At 40.5% G+C, this 22,022-nt stretch overlaps 1 protein-coding gene across 3 annotated transcripts in view; it reads right to left on the bottom strand.

Annotated features, from left to right (window-relative positions):
* The window catches only part of FBXL2 (F-box and leucine rich repeat protein 2), a 140,879-nt gene that overhangs the window by 30,833 nt on the left and 88,024 nt on the right, over window positions 1-22,022 (bottom strand). For 2 of the 3 annotated variants that reach the window (XM_046001458.1, XM_046001459.1), the window contains exons 6-12: window positions 5,964-6,032; window positions 5,768-5,863; window positions 5,446-5,572; window positions 5,230-5,304; window positions 2,613-2,743; window positions 1,040-1,100; window positions 180-224 (exon numbers count right to left, since the gene is read on the bottom strand). In XM_046001458.1, the coding sequence (XP_045857414.1) occupies window positions 180-224; window positions 1,040-1,100; window positions 2,613-2,743; window positions 5,230-5,304; window positions 5,446-5,572; window positions 5,768-5,863; window positions 5,964-6,032 (604 nt within the window). Of the gene's footprint in view, window positions 1-179; window positions 225-1,039; window positions 1,101-2,612; window positions 2,744-5,229; window positions 5,305-5,445; window positions 5,573-5,767; window positions 5,883-5,963; window positions 6,033-22,022 lie in introns of all 3 variants that reach the window. The other variant, XM_046001460.1, reaches the window with a different exon arrangement.

Raw genomic sequence — 22,022 nt, 5'->3', positions numbered from 1 at the left:
ATGGCTAAGAAGAGCCCAAAGTTCATGCATCCCACTGCCCTAGCCCTTATGGGGGTCCCAATTCCTGACATGCTGGGGTAAGGAGGGTCCAGACAACAGCCAGCTGGGGTCTCTGGCTATGCCTGGTTGTCTCTAAGACTGAGGGGCACACCTGTAGGACTTGTCAGGAGTCTACTTACCAGGATGCATTCTTCAAGATCCATCTTCTCCAGGTCATGGCAATTCTGGAAAAGTCCATAAAACACCCCCCCCCCACCACCATGTGGTCAGTGGTCAGGGCAACATGGGTGGCTTGCCGTATCCCTCTCAGTACTGGCCCAGTATCCTTGTTCTCTTCCATTTAGGAGTATGTCCTGTTCCTAAAGTGACCCAGTGAGCCAGCACTTCTGAGTAGGTGCTTTTTGAATCACATTCCCTTTGGCAATGGGAATGTGGCCACCCTGGGCTACAATCCTTCTCTCACCAGGAAAGGTAGTGGCCTCCACCTTCCCAGTGGCTATGGATATCATCCTGTAAATTTCAGCCATAGAACAGGCTTGGGAAAGCATGGGGGTGTGGTGCTCAGGCACAGTTTGGACAGGTGAGGGTTAGGGGAGAGGAAGAGTATCACCATCCCCAGAAGGTCATGGGTTCCCAGCCACAGACAAGAGGAACCCCCATGATGGTCAGCGTCTGCAGGGTGATGTGGAAGAAGGAGCGGAGGCAGACAATAGCTCCACTGGGGAAGCTACTGAGAGACCGAGTCAGGGTTTGGGGTTTGAATGAGGAAGGGCATGTCCTGCCAGGGAGGAAATTCCTCTTGTTGTGGTCCTGCCTGACCAAATGAGAGTGAGGTTTAGACCTGCTCCAGAACCCCCTACAGGACCACCTTAGCATTCTGGGGAAAATGGGAAAACGTATCCTGAGGATCCTAGTCTACTTGGTACCTGTCCTTTCTAAACGTACACAATTTTTGCGCACTCTGAAACTACAGCAAGTTATTTTGAAATGAGAGAGGTAAATTATAGTTTGGTTTTGTTTTTTGAAAGCTCTGGCTTACCCGAGCTAAAAGTGTAAAGCCTGCATCAGTCAAATGGGAACATCGGGCAGCCTCCAAAATCCTGGGATACAGAGTGCACGGGAGGAAAAGGCAGTGACTGGTTAATAACAGAAATACACACTTTATGAAGCACACTCTTGAGGTTATTCTGCCTTCTGACACACCTCTGCTTCTGGAATAGTCCTGAGGACAGTAAATGCAAACGCTGTCCCACAGGATAGATGAGGGGAAGAAGGCTTAGGGGGAAGTGTGGCCTGCCCTAAGTCCCACAGTTCCAGCCCAAATTCAGGGAGAAAACCCAGGAATCTTCCCACAATTCCAGGACATTGCTGCTGCTGCTATTTTCAAATATTATTCCAATATTTGTTGACTCTTAAACACAATTAAAATGAGCTTTTACTCAACAAAATGATCTTTATATACACTGTATTTAAATGAAATGCCCAGTTACCCTAAAAGGAATTTTAAAAATTTGTAGCGAATGAAAAACATGAGTTAATTCTCAATGCCCATGCTTAGTAGGGATGGAGAAATAACATTTTAAAGTTAAATACTCCCCTGTGGCAGTATTTTGACCACCTTTCTGACCAGTTTTGATCATCCACATTCCTTCTACTACTCAGAAATATCAAAATTGTCTAGAATCATCCCCAATGAAACATTAAGAAAAATGGGCAAAGGACAGCAATAGATAATCGGTAAAAGATGTGAAACTGGTGTAAGCATGAGAAACTGATCAGTTTCACTGAGAAGTAAACAACAAAATACGTTTCTTTCTTCTGTCCTTTGGACAAGGGCTAAGATTGCTGGTTCTGAACAATGATTCAAGTTCAGACTCTAGTTTTACTTCCTTCTCATCATATGACCCAGGATAGATTATGTGATTTTCTTTGACTCCCAGTTTCTCATCTGCAAAACAAGGGAGAATGACAGTGCATATATCGCATATCTCCTAGAGAAGTGGAGATGACTAAATGAGATAATGCTTAAAAACTGCCCAACACAGAGCCTGGAACATCAACGAGTTCAACTGATGTGAATTATGATTAGTACTTTGTTGCCATAGTTAAAGTTTTACTATTCACAGTATTATTGGAGAAAATAAATCTTTGTTAAAACAAAACTTTCTTCTCCTAGGAAAGGTGATAAAAAAGGTGACTGTGATCCCCTTCCCATCTTCAGTCCATTTAGCAACCGGTTTAGGGGAGAATCTGGTAACACTGGGATATGAGCTGTCATTCTGACCCTATCAGGTCACTCTGATGTCAAAGCTGTAACAGGATGAAGCAAATCAGGTGGGCACACGTGTCAAGTCCACCAAGAAATCGCAGTTCAGGTTCCCTGGTGGTGTACAGCTCAGTACCCATTCACTCCTCCCATACATCCCTAAATAAACCAGATTACATATTGTTCTACCCCAACCCATCTGATAAAAGCCAATAATAACCCAACCACTGCCACCACCTCTATCACTACCTATACGCCTGCTGGTAAGCCTTTCCCTTCCTGCAGGAAGCCCTCCTGGTCAGTCCAGCAAGCTCTGAGCTACAAAGCAAAAGCATGGTGCACTTACTGAAGTCTTGGGCAGTTCAAAGCCAGGGCCGTGAGAGAGGCGTCCGTGAGGTTGCCGCAGCCAGAAAGGCACAGAGCCTGTAGCCGATGGCAGCCCCTGCATATCTGCACAACACCTTCATCTGTAACGCGCTGGGGAAGTCCAAACAGGAAGGAACATCAGAGGGCACCAACAATACTGAAAAATGGGATCTACTGCTGGTCAAATAGTTGTGCTGCCGAACACCAGCGTTTTATCCCAATAATTTAGTAAGACAAGATGAAGTACAGTGTTGATGTGTATTTGTTATCTCTGTGCAGTTCTAAAATATTCTAGCACTACTAAGAGAGAATGAAATTTTTTTTAAAAAAGATTTTATTTATTTATTTGACAGAGAGAGAGAGAGAGAGAGATCACAAGCAGGCAGAGAGTCAGGCAGAGGTGGGCGGGAAGCAGGCTCCCCGCTGAGCAGAGAGCCTGATGTGGGGCTCGATCCCAAGACCATGAGATCATGACCTGAGCCGAAGGCAAAGGCTTAACCCACTGAGCCACCCAGGCGCCCCAGAATGGAATTTTTTTTTTAAAGATTTTTTTTTTTTGATACACAGAGAGATCACAAGTAGATCAAAGAAAGAGGGGGAAGCAGGCTCCCCCACTGAGCAGAGAGCCCAATGGAGGGCTTGATCCCAGGACCCTGAGATCATGACCTGAGCTGAAGGCAGAGGCTTAACCCACTGAGCCACCCACGTGCCCCCAGAATGAAATTTTTAAAAAAGATTCATTTAGAGAGAGAGAGAGAAAGAGAGAGAGATCACAAACAGGGGGAAGTGGAGAGGAGAGAGAGAGGGAAAGAATCCTCAAGCAGACTCCCTGCTGAGCACAGAGCCTGACACAGAGCTCTATCCCAGGACCCAGGGATCATGACCTGAGCTGAAATTGAGTCAGATGCTCAACTGACTGAGCCACCCAAGTTTCCCGGCAAGAGTGAATTTTTAAAAAATTTCATCCCCCTCTCCAGAGTTCATTTGATTTTTTTTTTTCCAGGAAAAATTCATAAACTTAAAAATCTTAAAAATCAGATTAAATAAAGAGCTCCTAAGATTTGCCTGGTTAGGGGCACCTGGGTGGCTCAGTGGGTTAAAGCCTCTGCCTTCGGCTCAGGTCATGATCCCGGGGTCCTGGGATCGAGCCCCGCATCGGGCTCTCTGCTCAGCAGGGAGCCTGCTTCCCTTCCTCTCTCTCTGCCTGCCTCTCTACTTGTGATATCTCCCTGTCAAATAAATAAATAAAATCTTAAAAAAAAAAAAAGACTTGCCTGGTTAAGTGACATCATAATTTTTGGTTGAATTTCTATAGATTAATGCTTTAAATATCTGCCATATATAAATCATATATGTGTGTATATATATATATACATATATATATTTAAATATTTTATTTATCTATTTGACAGAGAGAGAGAGAGAGAGAGAGCACAAGCAGGCAGAGGGGCAGACAGAGGGAGAAGGAGAAGCAGACTCCCTGCTGAGCAGTGAGCCCGATGCAGGACTCGATCCTAGAACCCTGGAAACATGACCTGACCTAAAGGCAGCCGCTTAACTGATTAAGCCACCCAGGGGTCCCATATATGTATATATTTACAATATTTCCTCAAATGTTTTAGAAAATAGCAAACGAAATACACCACTAAATTACTGTTAAATGACTTGCATTTTTAAAAAAGATTTATTTATCTATTTTAAAGATGGACAGAGAGAGAGAGAGTGCTGGGAGGGAAGAGGAGGGAGCAAAGCCTCCAGCAGCCCTCCAGAGGGCCCAGTCCCACAACCCATGAGATCACGACCTATGACATCATGTCCTGAGCTGAAACCAAGAGTCAGACGCTAAAGCCTGAGCCACCCAGGCGCCCCTGGCTTGCATATTTATATTCTACTTTAAGTTGTCTGTGAGTGCTCTCACTATAAGATCCTAATATTGAGCAGGACCATAAGTCATTTCTCCAGACGACAGCTTCTGTTCTTATCTTCCACCATCAAGGATTCTAAAGACACATGACTGATTCACTGAATACCAACTGCAAAGATTTCTCTTACATTTCTCAAAATTTATGTTCCCCTTGAGAAGCCCAGGAGGATGTAGCAAGCATTCTCTTCAAGGATCAATACTGACAATGGCAGTGAGGACGGAACAATCGTTTTTCACATGTTCATGTCACGATGAAAATTACACCTTGCTCTTGAATACATCCTTTATGTTTCAAAGCATTTTCACATCTATCATTTCATTTTGTCCGTTGCCATTATCCCCAGGTTATAAGTTAAGAAAAAATAGAAGACACTGAGACCTTGTATGAATTTGTTCTGGTTAATGACTAGTTCACAGCATTTCTATCATAAAATAAACCAAGATGTCAATTTATGTTATTTTTAGGGGGAAACATAAGTGGCTTTGTATGGGCCACCTTGTTTAGACTGTTATTCTTTCATCTTGTGGCAAACTGACAGATCATATGAGGATACAGAATAAGAAACTGGGTGTGGCAACCATCCCTCCTGCCTGGGGGCTTCAAAGTGGGGCCCACAGGAGACTCAGGGAACGTGGCACAGGAGAACACTCCCAGAAAAAGCGTGTTACTTACTGAGCAGGACTGTAAGTTGAGGCTCACAAGCTCATGGCAGTAATTCTGAATGTGTTTCAGAGCTTCATCTTCTAACTGAGTGGACAGAGAGAACAAAAGGGGGACGGAACCAGGTGAGGGAATAGTGGCGAACCAAGAAAAATGCAATAGCAAGTTCTCTAATGAAGTGCCCACACCTCATGTTAGAGAAACACACCTCAACCAAGCCCTCGGTACCTGTGTGCAGCCCCTCAGGAGCAGGGCTTTCAGGCCTCGACAACCTCGCACCAGCGCCTCAATGCCATCCTTCGTGATCTGGTCACACCAAGAGAGGTTCAGGTACTCCAGGTTTCGGCAGCCCTCACTGAGAGAACAAGAAACGATCACACATGTGCAATCCATCCTACAGATAGTTCATTACAAAGTCTGAGTTTAGTAACTCACAAACAATTAAGGGGAGAGAAGAGCTCTTTGTTGTTCCAGTGGGATCATTAGAAAGTTTTAGGCACACCAGGATGCTCTTAGGTTTAGGTGTTTCTTCTAACAATGGTACTCTTACCTGATCCCCTTTAAGGAGCTGTTTGTAATGGACACACAGGAAGTCAGATCCAGATGTTTCAGCTTGGAACAGAATCTGCTAAGGCTATAACATGTGCTGGAAAAGAGCAGACACACTAAAGATATTTTCAACCATGTTTCTCTCCCCTCACTCTCCTGATGGTCAATTAGTCGCCAAGCTCATTCTCATTCCTTACCTGTCAGTGATTTTGGTGCACCCATTGAGGTTTAAATGTTCAATGTTTCTGCAGTTCTGTGCAAAGGTCCTAAAAAGAGAAAACATATTAAAACTCCCTGATCAGCCACTAGAGGGCATGTGTCCCCATTCACATTTAAAACAGTGCTCCTCAAACTTTTACATTTTAGTTTACTGTGGAAAGAACGCTTAACATGAGATTTACTCTCCACAGATTTCAAGTGTACAATAGTTAATGTTAACCATAGGTGTTGGTGCTTCTCAAACTTTAATATGCACATGAAATGGTAGGGGTTCTTGTCATAGTGCAGATTTTTTTTTTTTTAAGATTTTATTTATTTTTATTTGACAGAGATCACAAGTAGGCAGAGAAGCAGGCAGAGAGAAAGAGAGAGAGAGAGAGGACGAAGCAGGCTCCCTGCAGAGCAGAGAGCCCGATGCGGGGCTGGATCCCAGGACCCTGGGATCATGACCCGAGCCAAAGGCAGAGGCTTTAACCCACTGAGCCACCCAGGCGCCCCCAGAGTGCAGATTCTTTTTTTTTTTTAAGATTTTATTTTATTTATTTGACAGAGATCACAAGTAGGCAAAGAGACAGGCAGAGGATGGGGGGCGGAACCAGGCTCCCTGCTGAGCAGAGAGCCCGACGTGGGGCTCGATCCCAGGACCCCGAGATCATGACCCAAGTTGAAGGCAAAGCTCTAACCCACTGAGCCACCCAGGCGTCCCCACAGTGCAGATTCTAATGGTATAGCTTGACAAACTGTTTGATGGTCTGCATTTCTAAAAAATTCACAAGTGATGCCCACTGCTGCTACCTGGGAACTACACTTTGAAAGAAAAAGCCCAAGACCAAATACGTATCAGTCATAATGTTCCTTCAACCCACACCCTGGTGAACATCTTAGAAAGGAGGCCTGGCTCCTTGTTCCTTCCTCTCTATAGAAAAATGAGTTGGTAGCAAGGGGACCGAATCTTTCTTGTATTGTGCCATGCTGTCATTTGTTTATTCAAGAGCCTTTCTGAAGAAACTATCTTGGCCACTAATAGGATGAGTAGTTGATCAGTATGAAGAACCATCCAGTTCCTGGTGAGGATACTGAGTCATGAAGAGCAACTTCCTCAATAATTTGTGGGTTGGCAGAAGGGCCAAAAGCAGAAAATTAAACATCCCTTAGCATTTATTCCTTAAAATATTCAGCAAGGACTGACTTTTTCTGAAATACAGCTTCAACGTATTTTCAGTGTTGAACCCTGATTCTTCCACGCAGTCTCCAAAACCTGGCCTCAAACTGTGTCCCTCTTATCTGCTCCTTCTACCCTGGTATGGTGCTATGGAACTGACCTGGAGACTGGTGGAATCCCTGAGTTGAAGATATGGAGCCAAAATCTGACCAAGGTCATTAGAGTTATCAGAGAAGAGTACTGGAGTACAGAGAACTTCAGAGGGTTCCTCTCAAGAATTCAGTAGAGGGACACCTGGGTGGCTCAGAGGGTTGAGCAGCTGCCTTCGGCTCCGGTCATGATCCCAATGTCCTGGGATCAAGTCCCACATCGGGCTCCTTGCTCAGCGGGGAGCCTGCTTCTCCCTCTGCCTCTACCTTCCACTCTGTCTGCCTGTGCTTGTGCGCTCTCTCTCTCTCTTAACAAATAAATAAATAAAATCTTTAAAAAATAAAAAAAATAAAAGAATTCAGTAGAGTACTAATCAGGGCATGCATATAGGGAAACTACCCAAAGCCAGGGAAAGAATCATCAAAAAGCATTAGAAGGAACAACAGCCAGAGCTCACCCATAGCCAGGAAAGTTCCCATTCCCATAAGCCAACAGTGAAAAAGTCTCAATTTGTGGGGTACTGCGTAGAGCACTAACAAGTACCTTGCATCAGGTGTACAATTAGTGCTCAACTAAACATGGCTTTGGTCCAACTTAACAAATTTAAAAAAGAAAAATATTTGAAAGGAACTATGTCCAAATAATTCAATTGTGTCCAGAATAAAACTCAATAATATCTATAGGAATAAAAAATGTTTTGCACCCAAAATAAAATTCAGAATGTCTGGCATTGAGCAAAAAATTGGCATGCATTCAAAGAAGGAAAATATATCCATAATGAGGAGAAAAATCAAACAAAGTGGGGCACCTGGATGGCTCAGTTGGTTGGGTGTCTGCCTTCAGCTCAGGTCATGATCCCTGGGTCCTGGGATCAAGCCCCTCATCAGGCTCCCTGCTCGGCACAGAGCCTGCTTCTCCCTCTCCCTCCGCCTGTCGCTCCCCCTGCTTGTGCTCTCTTTCTCCCTCTCTGTGTCAAATAAGTAAATAAAACCTTAGGGGAGCCTGGGTGGCTCAGTGGGTTAAAGCCTCTGCCTTCAGCTCGGGTCATGATCCCAGGGTCCTGGGATCAAGCCCCACATCTGGCCCCATGCTTGGCTGGGAGCCTGCTTCCCCCTCTCTCTCTGCCTGCCTCTCTGCCTACTCTTCATTTCTGTCTGTCAAATCAATAAATTAAAAAAAAAAAACTTTAAAAAAAATCAACCAAAGCTGACCCAAAACTGACACAAATATTAGAAATAGTAGACAAAGACATTAAAAGTTATTATAACCGTGTTCTGTAGAATATAGTTCTATGAAGTTACATAAAGATTAAACATGTTATGATTATTAAATGTGTTATGTAGACATTAGAGTTACTTTTATTTTTATTTTTTTTTAAAGATTTTATTTATTTATTTGACAGAGAGAGAGATCACAAGTAGGCAGAGAGGCAGGCAGAGAGAGAGGAGGAAGCAGGCTCCCCGCGGAGCAGAGAGTCCGATGTGGGGCTCGATCCCAGGACCCTGAGATCATGACCCGAGCCGAAGGCAGCGGCTTAATCCACTGAGCCACCCAGGCACCCCTAGAGTTATTTTTAAAGACCCAAATTAAATTTTTAGGAAATATCTAAGATAAAAATTTTCAGGATGGGACTAATAGCAGATTAGACATTTTGGAAGAAAAGATTAGTGAACTTGAAAACATAGCAATAGAAACTATCCAAAATGAAACATGGAAAGAAAATAAGGAAGAAAAAAAAAGAAAAAAGAACAGCATAAATGAGCTGCGGGACAACTTCAAACAATCTACTATACATGTGACTGGGAGTCCTCAAGGAACAGGAGTTTGGGCAGGGGTGGGATCAGGTAGAATATCTGAAGTAATGGCCAAAATTTTTCCAAAGTTTATGAAAACTATAAACCTACAAATCCTTTGTCTAAGAATTCCAAGTATAAGAAATATGAAGAAAAATACATCAAGGCATATCATAACTGAATTGGTCAAAACCAATGACAGAAAAATCTTAAAAGCAGCCAGAGAAAAAGATACATTATATACAGAGAAAGAAGAATAAGGGTGACAGATTTCTCATTGGTTAAAAAAAAAAAAAGGCAACAACACGAAAACCAAGAAGCATCTTTAAAATACTGAAAAAACCGTCAACAGAATTCTATACTAAGCAAAAATATTTTTCAAAACATTTTTTTAAAGATTTTATTTATTTACTTGACAGAGACACAGTGAGAGAGGGAACACAAGCAGAAGTGGAAGAGGGAGAAGAAGGCTTCCCGCCAAGCAGGGAGCCTGATGCAGGGCTCGATCCCAGGGCCTTGGGATCAGGACCTGAGCTGAAGGCAGATACTTAATGACTGAGCCACCCAGGTGACCCTCAAATATTTTTGAAATAAATATGAAGGACAGATAACTTTTTTCCCCCCCAGATACAGAAGGGCTGAAAGAATTAATCACATCTGCAGTACAAGAAATATTAAGGAACATTCTATAGGTAGAAAAGAGTGATACTACACAAAGGAATCAAGAATACTGGAAATAGTAACCACTTGGGTATATAAATCACTTTTCTAGTTATTTAAATCTCTTTTAAAATAATCGACTATTAAAAAATACTAACAATCTGGGGTGCCTGGATGGCTAAGTGGGTTAAGCCTCTGCCTTCAGCTCAGGTCATGATCTCAGGGTCCTGGGATTGAGCCTGGCATCAGGCTCTCTGCTCAGCAGGGAGCCTGCTTCCCCTGCCTCTCTGCCTACATGTGATCTCTCTCTCTCTGTGTCAAATAAATAAACAAAATCTTTAAAAAATACTAACAATCTAGTGTGGAGTAGTTTGTATTATATATAGAATTAAAATGTGTAATAGTAACAGCATAAAGGTTGAGTGAGGAAAAATGGAAGTGATCTGTAATACAATTTGAAGGTAGACTATAACAAGTTAAAGATGTACATTACAAAAACTCTAGAGCAACCATTAAAATTACAAAATAATAACTTCTAACTCTAATCAAACAAAGGATATAAGATGGAATCCTAAAATAATTCTCAACCCAAAAGAAGGCAGAAAAAGAGGAAAGGGAAAGAACATATGTATGGGACAAACAGAAAACATCAAGAGAGTAAATTTAAAACTAACCATAACAGATCAATTATCACATTAAATGTAAATGATCTAAATACAAAAATTAAAAAGCAGAGGGGCGCCTGGGTGGCTCAGTGGGTTAAAGCCTCTGCCTTCAGCTCAGGTCATGATCCCAGGGTCCTGGGATCGAGCCCCACATCGGGCTCTCTGCTCCGTGGGGAGCCTGCTTCCTCCTCTCTCTCTGCCTGCCTCTCTGCCTAGCTGTGATTTCTCTCTGTCAAATAAATAAAATATTAAAAAAAATAAAAAAAATAAAAAGCAGAAATTGTAATAATGGATCAAAAAAGCAACATCCAACCATATATTGCCTACAAGAAAAAAACTTTAAATATAAAGACACAAATTGGTGAAAAGTAAAAGAATGGAAAATCGTATGCCAAAAAAAGAAAGCTGGAGTGTCTATATAATATCAGACAAAGTAGACCTCACAGCAAACAATATTACCAGAGATAAAAGAAGGCCATGTGATAATGAAAAACTGGTCAATTCATCATAAAGGTGCAGCAACCCTAGGTTTATATAGGTTTATTAGGTTTATATACCTAATAACAGAGCTTCAAAATACACGAAGATATAACCTGAGAAGAAACAAATCTGAAATTACAGGCAGAGATTTCAATATAACTCTGTCAATATTTGATCAAACAAGAAGTCAGAAAATCAGCAAACATATAAAAGACTTGATCAACACTCTTATTCAACTTGATCTAATAGAAATTTATAGAACACTTCACCCAACAACAGCAGAGTACATATTCTTTTCAAGTGAATATGAACATTTACCATGACAGACCATATTCTTGGCTAAAAACAAGTTTCAATAAAATCAAAAGGACTCAAGTCATATAAAGTATATTCACTGATCACAATGGAATTAAATTAGCAACCAATAACAAAAAAAAGAGTCAAGATGGCAGAGAAGTAGCAGGCTGAGACTACATGAGGTAGCAGGAGATCAGCTCGATAGCTTATCTAAACATTGCAAACACCTACAAATCCAACGGGAGATTGAAGAGAAGAAGAACAGCAATTCTAGAAACAGAAAATCAACCACTTTCTGAAAGGTAGGACTGGCGGAGAAGTGAATCTAAACGACAGGAAGATAGACCGCGGGGGGAGGGGCCGGCTCCTGGCGGAGCAACGGAGCACAAATCAGGACTTCTAAAAGTCTGTTCCACTGAGGGACATTGCTCCAGAGGCTAAACCGGGGTGAAGCCCACGCGGGGTCAGCGTGGCCCCAGGTCCCGCAGGGTCACAGAAGGATGGGGGTATCGGAGTGTCACAGAGCTGGCAGGTGTTAGAACAGGGAAGCCAGCTACAGAGACAGAGCTGAGGACTGAACTCTCAGCTCAGCGTTACCTTGAGCTGGTCGCGGGCTGGGTGAGCTCGGAGTGTGGCTGGAGGCTGGTGATACGGGAGTGATTGGGTGCTGTCCTCTGGGGGCGCACTAAGGAGTGGGGCCCTGGGCTCTCGGCTCCTCCGGCCGGAGACTAGGAGGCTGCCATTTTCATTCCCGTCCTCCGGAACTCTACGGAAAGCGTTCAGGGAACAGAAGCTCCCAAAAGCGAACCAGAGCGGATTACTTAGTCCGCCCCCCGGAAGGGCGGTGCAATTCCGCCTTGGGCAAAGACACTTGAGAGTCACTACAACAGGCCCCTCCCCCAGAAGATCAACAAAATATCCAGTATCAAGGAAAGCAGGTTCAATACCTAAGACAGCAGCGGAATTCCAGAGGAGGAGAAAGCAAAGCACGGAACTCATGGCTTTCTCCCCATGATTCTTTAGTCTTGCGGTTTATTCAATTTTTTTTCTTTCTTTTTTCTTCTTCTACTAAATTTTTTCAATAACAACAACAAAAAAAACCTGGAAATTGCCCAAATATTTAGAAGCGAAATAACATGCTTCTAAATAACCCGTGTCAAGGAAGAAATCAAAAGGGAATCAAAGGGAAAGAGTGTATATTTTTAATGGAATGAAAATGAAACACATAACTAGAATTTGTGAAATGCTACTAAATCAATACTTCAGGAGAAAATCTTCATGTCCCTGGGTCAGGCAAAGATCTCATATATCACCAAAAGTATTATTCACCAAAAGCATGATTCATTTAAAAAAAAAAATGGTAAGTTGAACTTCATTAAAATGAAAATCTTCTCTTCAGAAGACCCTCTTGAGAATAAATGGATAAGCCACAGACCAGGAAAAAACATTTAAAAAACGCAAATCTGATCAAGGACTTGTATGCAGTATATAACTCAAAATTCAGTGGTAAGACAAAAAACAATCTAATTTAAAAAAAAGTCAAAACACCCACATTTGAACATATATTTCAGCAAAGAAAATAGGCAGATAGCAAAAGTACACAAAAAGATGCTCGACAGCACTAATTATTAGAAATACAAATTAAAACCAAAATGAGATGCTACTACATATATCTATTAGAAACACTAAAATTAAAGAGACTGACCTACCAAGTGTTGACAAGGATACGGAGGAGCTGGAAGTACCATACGCTTCTAGTGGGAATGTAAAATGGCATAATCCTTTTGGGAAACAGTCGGGAAGTTTTAAAAAGTTAAACATACACCTACCAAATGATCTAGCCATTCCACTCCTAGGTATTTTCTCAAGAGAAATGAAAACATATGACACACAAAACCTTGTATACAAATGTTCATAGCAGCTTTATATGTAATGGCTGCAAATGATAAATGAATAAATGGTAGTATACCATACAATGGACTACTATTCAGCAATAAAAAAGAATGAACTATTGATACACAAACAACATGGATGGATCTCAAAATAATTACGTTGAGTGAAAGAGGCCAGGAAAAAAGGAGTACATACTGTATAATTACATAAAACATACAAAAAATTTAAACTAACCTATAGTGACAGAAAGCAGATCAGTGGTTGCCTCACAATGGGGCAGAGACAGGGAAGGAGGAAGGGAGGGGTTATAAAGGCACACAAAGAAACTTTCACATAGGTATGTTCGTTATCTTGACTACGGTGTTGGTTTTATGGGTATATACATATACAAAAATGATCAAATTGTACACTTTAAATATATACAGTTTATTGTATCTCAATTATATATCAATAAAACCAGGCTTCGTATATAGGGCTTCATAAATAATGATGCAACAAGAGAATATAATATAAAAATATACATGTAAGATCCATTAGTATTGTGATTTTACTCTATTTTGATGACTTCTGTATCTCCATTCCCTAGAAATCAGTGCCTGGTGGAGTAGGGCTCAATAAACCAAATGAATACCTTCCCTCCATCCAAACAACAACAATACATATGTGGGGCAGAGTAGAGGCCAAAACTGGCCTAAGGTGATTACAATAAAAAAACTGGAGGCATAACAAAATTCCGAGTCATATTCTGGAATTATACTTACCATTATTTCTCACAGTAATCTGGTTTCACATATTAAAAATGTATAAGATAACAGGGTGACTGGGTGGTTCAGTTGGTTAAGTGTTTGACTCTTGATTTTTGCTCAGGTAATGATCTCAGGGTTGTGAGACTGAGCCTTGTATTGGGCTCTGCACTGTTTAAGATTCTCTCTCTCTCTCCCTCTCCCTCTGCCCCTTCACTGCTCTCTTGCATGCACACATTCTCTAAAAAAAAAAAAAAAAAAAAAGTACAAGATACTAATATAGATTTCTACCTAAAATTCTTAGCCTCTCAGGATAGTTTTGCTACTATATATGGCTTTATTCCAATTGCCAAGATAAGAATGTCCTTTTTAAAAAACTGAATTAGCCCACATAAAGAAGATATGGTTTATATATACAAGGCAATATTATTCAATCATCAGAAAGGATGAATACCTACCATTTACATCAACATGGATGGAACCAGAGGTAATTATGCTAAGTGAAATGAAAATATATTTTTTTATATTCCTCATTGACAATCCACACCTTCATATTTATTTTAGTTTAATGGAACCACTATTAAACTTATACTCTCTTTTATAAATTATCTATGGTCCTTAAGCTTTGTATTAAAATAGAATCGATCTATTCCATCAGTTTACAAAGCTTTTGAAGTACCAGAAAATTTGGTCTGGTGATCTGAATTTCTTGACTTAAAAAAATACTTTGTTCCATAACATTTATAGGGAGTGTTTTGATCCTTAAAATAGGGTATGAATCAATTTTTCTAGCAATGGTATAGCAGATGTTTCAAGTACAAATTCCACTATCTATAATCACTATGTGCTACACATTCCTACTGGCAGTTGCGATTGATATACATGGTGGTGATTCTTAGTCTGCAAGAGACAAAGTATTCTAAGATTCTAGGGGGAAGTGTGTGTTCTAATTAAGCCAACTTCAAACAATAGTAGAGACCACAAAGATAAGAACATAAAGGTTGGGTTTTTAAAATTAACATACAATGTATTATTTGCTTCAGGAGTAGAGGTCTGTGATTCATCAGTCTTACACAATTCACAGCACTCACCTTATCACATACCCTCCCCAATGTCTATCACCTAGCCTCCCCATCCCTCCCACCCCTTCCACTCCAGCAACCCTCAGTTTGTTTCCTGAGATTAAGAGCCTCTTATGGTTTGTCTCCCTCTCTGGTTTAATTTTGTTTTGTATTTTCCTACCTTCCTCTATGATACTCTGTCTCTTTTCTCAAATTCCTCATATCAGTGAGAATATAACAACATTTGTCCTTCTCTGACTGACTGATAGCCTAATAGTCTCTACTTCCATCCATGTCATTGCAAATCTTGTTTTTTTTTGATGGCTGCATAATATTCCATTGCATATATATACCATAGATGTTGAAGGACATCTAGGCTCTTTTCATAGTTTGGCTATGGTGAACATTGTTGCTATAAACATTTGGGTTCAAGTGCCCCTTCAGATCACTACATTTGTATCATTGGGGTAAATACCCAGTTTGCAATTGCTGGGTCATAGCTCTATTTTCAACTTTTTGAGGAACCTCCATGCTGTTTTCCAGAGTGGCTGCACCAGCTTGATTTCCCACCAACACTGGAGGAGGGTTCCCCTTTCTCTGCATCCTCGCCAACATCTGTCAATTCCTGACTTGTTAATTTTAGCCATTCTGACTGGCGTGAAGTGATATCTTGTTGAGGTTTTTGATTTATACTTCCCTGATGCTGAGTGATGTGGAGCACTTCTTCATGTGTCTGTTGGTCATTTGGATGTCATCTTTGCAGAAATGTCTGTTCATGTCTTCTGCCCATTTTTTGATAGATTATTTGTTCCTTGGATGTTGAGTTTGATAAATTTTTTAATAGACTTTGGATACCAGCCCTTTATCTGATATGGCATTTGCAAATATCTTCTTCCATTCTGTCGGTTGTCTTTTGGTTTTGTTGACTGTTTCATTTGCTGTGCAAAAGCTTTTGATCTTGATGAAGTCCCAATAGTTCAATTTTGCCCTTGCTTCCCTTGCCTTTGGAGATGTTTCTAGGAAGAAATTGCCGTGGCTGAGGTCAAAGAAGTTTCTGCCTGTGTTCTCCTCAAGGATTTTGATGGATTCCTTTCTCACATTGAGGTCCTTTGTCCACTTTGAGTCTATTTTTGTGTGTGGTGTAAGGAAATGGTCTAGTTTCATTTTTCTGCATGCGGCTGTCCAATTTTCCCAATGCCATTTGTTGAAGAGACTGTCTTTTTTCCACTGGACATTCTTTTCTGCTTTAACGAAGATTAGTTGACCATAGAGTTGAGGGTCTATTTCTGGGCTTTTTATTCTGTTCCATTGATCTATGTGACTGTTTTTGTGCCAGTACCATACTGTCTTGATGATGACAGCTTTGTAATAGAGCTTGAAGTCTGGAACTGTGATGCCTCCAACTTTGGCTTTCTTTTTCAACATTCCTCTGGCTATTAAGGGTCTTTTCTGGTCGCATATAAATTTTAGGATTATTTGTTCCATTTCTTTGAAAAAAAATTGATGGTATTTTGATAGGGATTGCATTAAACATGCACATTGCTTTAGGTAGCATAGACATTTTCACAATATTTGTTCTTCTAATCCATGAGCATGGGATGATTTTCCATTTCTTTGTGTCTTCCTCAATTTCATGAGTACTTTACAGTTTTCTGAGACCAGATTCTTTGCCTCTTTGGTTAGGTTTATTCCCAGGTATCTTATGGTTTTGAGTGCAAATGTAAATGGGATTGACTCCTTAACTTCTCTTTCTTCTGTCTTGCTGTTGGTGTATAGAAATGCAACTGATTTCTGTGCATTGATTTTATATCCTGACACTTTACTGAATTCCTATACCAGTTCTAGCAGATTTGGAGTAGAATCTTTTGGGTTTTCCACATAAAGTATCATATCATCTGCAAAGAGTGATAGTTTGACTTCTTTTTTGCTGATCTGGATGCCTTTAATTTCTTTTTGTTGTCTGATTGCTGAGGCTAGGACTTCTAGTACTATGTTGAATAGCAGTGTTGGTAGTGGACAGCCCTGCCATGTTCCTGACCTTCAAGGAAAAGCTCTCAGTTTTTCCCCACTGAGAATGATAATTTCTGTGGGTTTTTCATAGATGGCTTTGATGATATGTAGGAATGTACCCTCTATCCCTACACTTTGAAGAGTTTTGATCAAGAAAGGATGCTGTACTTTGTCAAATGCTTTTTCAGCATCTATTGAGAGTATCATATGGTTCTTGTTCTTTCTTTTATTAATGTATTGTCTCACACTGATTGATTTGCAGATGTTGAACCAACCTTGAAGCCCTGGAATGAATCCCACTTGGTTGTGGTGAATAATCTTTTTAATGTACTGCTGAATCCCTTAGCTAGTAGTTTGGTGAGCATTTTTGCATCTGTGTTCATCAAGGATACTGGTCTGTAACTCTTTTTTTTTTATGGGGTCTTTGGTTTTGGGATCAAGGTACTGCTGGCCTCATAAAATGAGTTTGGAAGTTTTCCTTCCATTTCTATTTTTTGCAACAGTTTCAGGAGAACAGGTATTAATTCTTCTTTAAATGTTTGGTAGAATTCCCCTGGAAAGCCATCTGGCACTGGCTCTCATGTTTTGGGATATTTTTGATGACTGCTTCAATCTCCTTACTGGTTATGGGTTTGTTCAGGTTTTCTATTTCTTCCTGGTTCAATTTTGGTAGTTTGTATGTCTCTAGGAATGCTTCAATATCTTCCAGATTGTCCAATTTGCTGGCATATACTTGATCATATGTTCTTACAATTGTTTGTGTTTCTTTGGTGTTGGTTGTGATCTCTTTCATTCATGATTTCATTAATTTGGGTCCTTTCTCTTTTCTTTTTGATAAGTCTGGTCAGGGGTTTGTCAATCTTATTAATTCTTTCAAAGAACAAGCTCCTAGTTTTGTTGATTTGTTCTACTGTTTTTTTGGTTTCTGTTTCATTGACTTCTCCTCTGATCTTTATTATTTCTCTTCTCCTGTGGGGGTTTAGGCTTTCTTTGTTGTTCTTCAGCTCCTATAGGTGTAGGGTTAGGTTGTGTACTTGAGACCTTTCTTATTTTATGAGAAAGGCTTGTATCGCTATATACTTTCCTCTCAGGACTGCCTTTTCTGTGTCCCAGAGATTTTGAACAGTTGTGTTTTCATTACCATTTGTTTCCAGGATTTTTTTCAATTCTTCTTTAATTTCCTGGTTGACCCATTCAATCTTTAGAAGGATGCTCTTTAGCCTCCATGTATTTGCATTCTTTCCAACTTTCCTCTCATGATTGAGTTTTAGCTTCAGAGCATTGTGGTCTGAAAATATGCAGGGCATGATCCCAGTCTTTTGGTACCGGGTGAGACCTGATTTGTGACCCAGGATGTGATCTATTCTGGAGAATGTTCCATGTGCACTAGAGAAGAATGTGTATTGTTGCTTTGGGATGGAATGTTCTGAATATATCTGTGATCTCCATCTGGTCCAGTGTGTCATTTACGGCCTTTATTTCCTTGTTGATCTTTTTCTTAGATGATCTGTCCATTTTAGTGAAGTGGGTGTTAAAGTCCCCTACTATTATTGTGTTGTATTGTTGTGTTTCTTTGATTTTGCTATTAATTGGTTTATAGAGTTGGTTGCTCCCATGTTAGGAGCATAGATATTTAAAATTGTTAGATCTTCTTGTTGGACAGACCCTTTGAGTATGTTATAGTGTCCTTCCTCATCTCTTATTATAGTCTTTGGTTTAAAATCTAATTTATCTGATATAAGGATTGCCACCTCAGCTTTCTTTTGATGTCCTTTAGCATGGTGAATTGTTTTCCACTCCCTCACTTTAAATCTGGAGGTGTCTTTGGGTCTGAAATGAGTTTCTTGCAGACCGCATATAGATGGGTTTTGTTTTTTTATCCATTCTGATACCCTGTGTCTTTTCATTGGGGCATTTAGCTCATTTACATTCAGGGTAATTACTGAATTTAGTGCACTGTATTGCCTCTGTGGTGATTGTTACTGTACGTTGTCTCTGTTCCTTTCCGGTCCACAACTTTAAGCCTTTCTCTTTGCTTAGAGGACCCCTTTCAATATTTCCTGTAGGGCTGGTTTGGTGTTTACAAATTCTTTCTGTTTTTGTTTGTCCTGGAGGCTTTTTATCTTTCCTATTTTCAATAATAGCCTAGCTGGATATAGTATTCTTGGCTGCATGTTTTTCTCATTTAGTGCTCTGAATATATCATGCCAGTTCTTTCTGGCCTGACAGGTCTCTGTGGATAAGTCTGCTGCCAATCTAATATTTTTACCATTGTATGTTAGACTTCTTGTCCCAGGCTGCTTTCAGGAATTTCTCTTTGTCACTAAGCTTGTAAGTTTCACTATTAGATAATGGAGTGTGGACCTATTTTTATTGATTTTGAGGGGGGTTCTCGGTGCCTCCTGGATTTTGATGCTTATTCCCTTTGCCATATTAGGGAAATTCTCTACAATAATTTATAGAATACAATTATTCTAATATTTTTCGTCTTATGGTATCACTTTTCTCTTGAATTCTCCCTTCGTGGTCCAGTAGTTGTTTGTCTCTCTTTTGCTCAGCTTCTTTATTCTCAATCATTTGGTCTTCTATATCACTAATTCTCTCTTCTGCCTCATTTATCCTACCAGTAAGAGCCTCCATTTTTTATTGTACCTCATTAATAGCTTTTTTTATTTCAGCTTGGTAGATTTTAGTTCTTTTATTTCTCCAGACAGGGTTTCTCTATATCTTCCATGCCTTTTTGGAACCCAGCTGGCACCTTGAGAATCATCATTCTGAACTCTAGATCTGAAATATTACCAATGTCTGCATTGATTAGGTCCCTAGCCTTCAGTACTGCTTCTTGTTCTTTTATTATGGTGAGCTTTTCTACCTTGTCATTTTATCCAGATAAGAATATATGAATGAGATAATAAAATACTGAAAGAGTGGCAAAGACCCCAGAAAAATGTACGCTAACCAAATCAGAAGAGACCCTAAATGGGGGGGGGGGGGGGGCGGAACGTGGTAAAAAGAAATTAAAAAAAAAAAAATATATATATATATATATTAGACTGATGAATAGAACATAGCCACCCACTAATTTTGGGTGTAATTTTGTTCTCTTAGAAGAAACTACCTTCCAAAAATTTAAAAAAAGAAAAACATATATAGAAAAACAAGGGTAAACATGATGAAGGAATAGAATATGACTGTAAAGATGAAAATTTAAAAAAATTCTAAAAAAGGAATTGATGAATTGGTTAGAAAAAGAAAAGAATAAGAAAGTGGAGAGAATTTCCTCAGGCTGGAGACTAGAACAAAGTCCTGTGCTAGATTTAGGGTATATTTTCATCTATTAGAAGAAATTGTATCCCAAAATTTTTTAGAAGAAAAAACCCTATATGTATACAAAAATTAAAGTTAGATACAATGAAGGATAAAATATGACTCTAATAATGAGGATTTTAAAAGATTCTTTTTAAAGAAAGGTATTGTTAAGATAAACTAGTTGAAAAACATTGAAAGAGGAAAAGTTAAAGAAATTAGAATAAGAAAGAAAATTAAAAATTTAATTAATTTTGCAAGACTAAAAGAAAGAACCATGGGGAGAAAGCCATGAATTCCATGCTTTGCTTTCCCTTCCTTGGAATTCTGCTGTTCTCCTTGGTCAGTGAGCTTGGTCTTGGCTGGATTTCTTGCTGATCTTCTGGTGGGAGGGGCCTGTTGTAATGATTCTCAAATGTCTTTGCCTGAGCCGGAATTGCGCCACACTTGCCAGGGTCTGGACTAAGTAATCTGCTCGGTTTCACTCTTGGGAGGTTTTGTTCCCTGAATGCTTTTTGTAGAGTTCTGGAGGACTGGAATGAAAATGGCGGCCTCCCAATCTCCAGCCCAGAGGAGCCAAGAGGTTGGGCCCCACTCCTCAGTTCACCTTCAGAGAAAGCACTCAATCACTCCTGTCTCCCTAGTCTCCAGCCGCGCTCTGAGCTCACCGGGCCTGTGACCGAACATTTCTGTCTCTGGCACACAGCCCCGTTTGGAGTCTCCAAACCCAGCAGATCCTGCCACTCTGCTCTTCTGGCAGAGGAAGGTGGGTCTGTCTGGATCTGCCATTTGCGGGGTCCCTGCTCAAAGAGGGGCGACTGTGCTGCAGATCACAGTTTAAGGTAACCCAGAGCTAAGAACTCACTCCTCGGCTCCATCTCTGTAGTCAGCTTTCTGGCTCTGAAACCTGAGAGCTCTGCTACACTCCGACACCCCTGATCCTTCTGTCACCCTGCAGAACCCGAGACCACAGTGTCCCTGTGAAGGGACCCCCACTTAGCATCTGGAGCGATGTCCCTCAGTGGAGCAGACTTCTAAAAGTTCAGATTTTGTGCTCTGTTGCTCCACTGGTTGCTAGGAGCCGGCCCCTCCTCTCCGCATTCTATCTTCCTGTCGCTTTGGATTCACTTCTCCGCACATCCTACCTTTCAGAAAGTGGTCAATTTTCTGTTTTTAGAATTGCTGCTCTCCTTCTCTTCGATCTCCTGTTGGGTTTGTAGATGTTTGGAATGGTTTGATAACTATCTGGCTGAACTCCTGTGACCTGATGTCATCTCAGTCTGCTACTTCTCTACCATCTTGACTCTCCCCCTTCCTCAATTTCTTTCATGAGTATTTTATAGTTTTCTGAGTCCAGATTCCTTGCCTTTTTGGTTAGGTTTATCCCTAGGTATCTTACGGTTTTGGGTGCAAATATAAATGGGATGATTCCTTAATTTCTCTTTCTTCTCTCTTGTTGCTCGTGTATAGAAATACAACTGATTTTTGTGTAATGATTTTACATCCTGACACTTTACTGAATTCCTGTATAAGTTCTAGCAGATTTGGAGTGGAGTCTTTTGGGTTTTCCACATAAAGTATCATATCATCTGCAAAGAGTGAGAGTTTGACTTGTTGACTTGGATGCCTTTAGTTTCTTTTTGTTGTCTGACTGCACAGGCTAGGACTTCCAGTACTACGTTGTATAGCAGTGGTATAGAGGATAGCCCTGCCATGTTCCTGACCTTAGGGGAAAAGCTCTCAGTTTTTCTCCATCGAGAATGATATTCACTGTGGGTGTTTCATAGATAGCTTTTACGATATTGAGTGATATGTGT

The sequence above is a fragment of the Meles meles genome, chromosome 4 (assembly GCF_922984935.1).
Source record: "Meles meles chromosome 4, mMelMel3.1 paternal haplotype, whole genome shotgun sequence".
Classification (NCBI taxonomy): domain Eukaryota; kingdom Metazoa; phylum Chordata; class Mammalia; order Carnivora; family Mustelidae; genus Meles; species Meles meles.
This window is presented reverse-complemented; position numbering and strand designations above follow the sequence as displayed.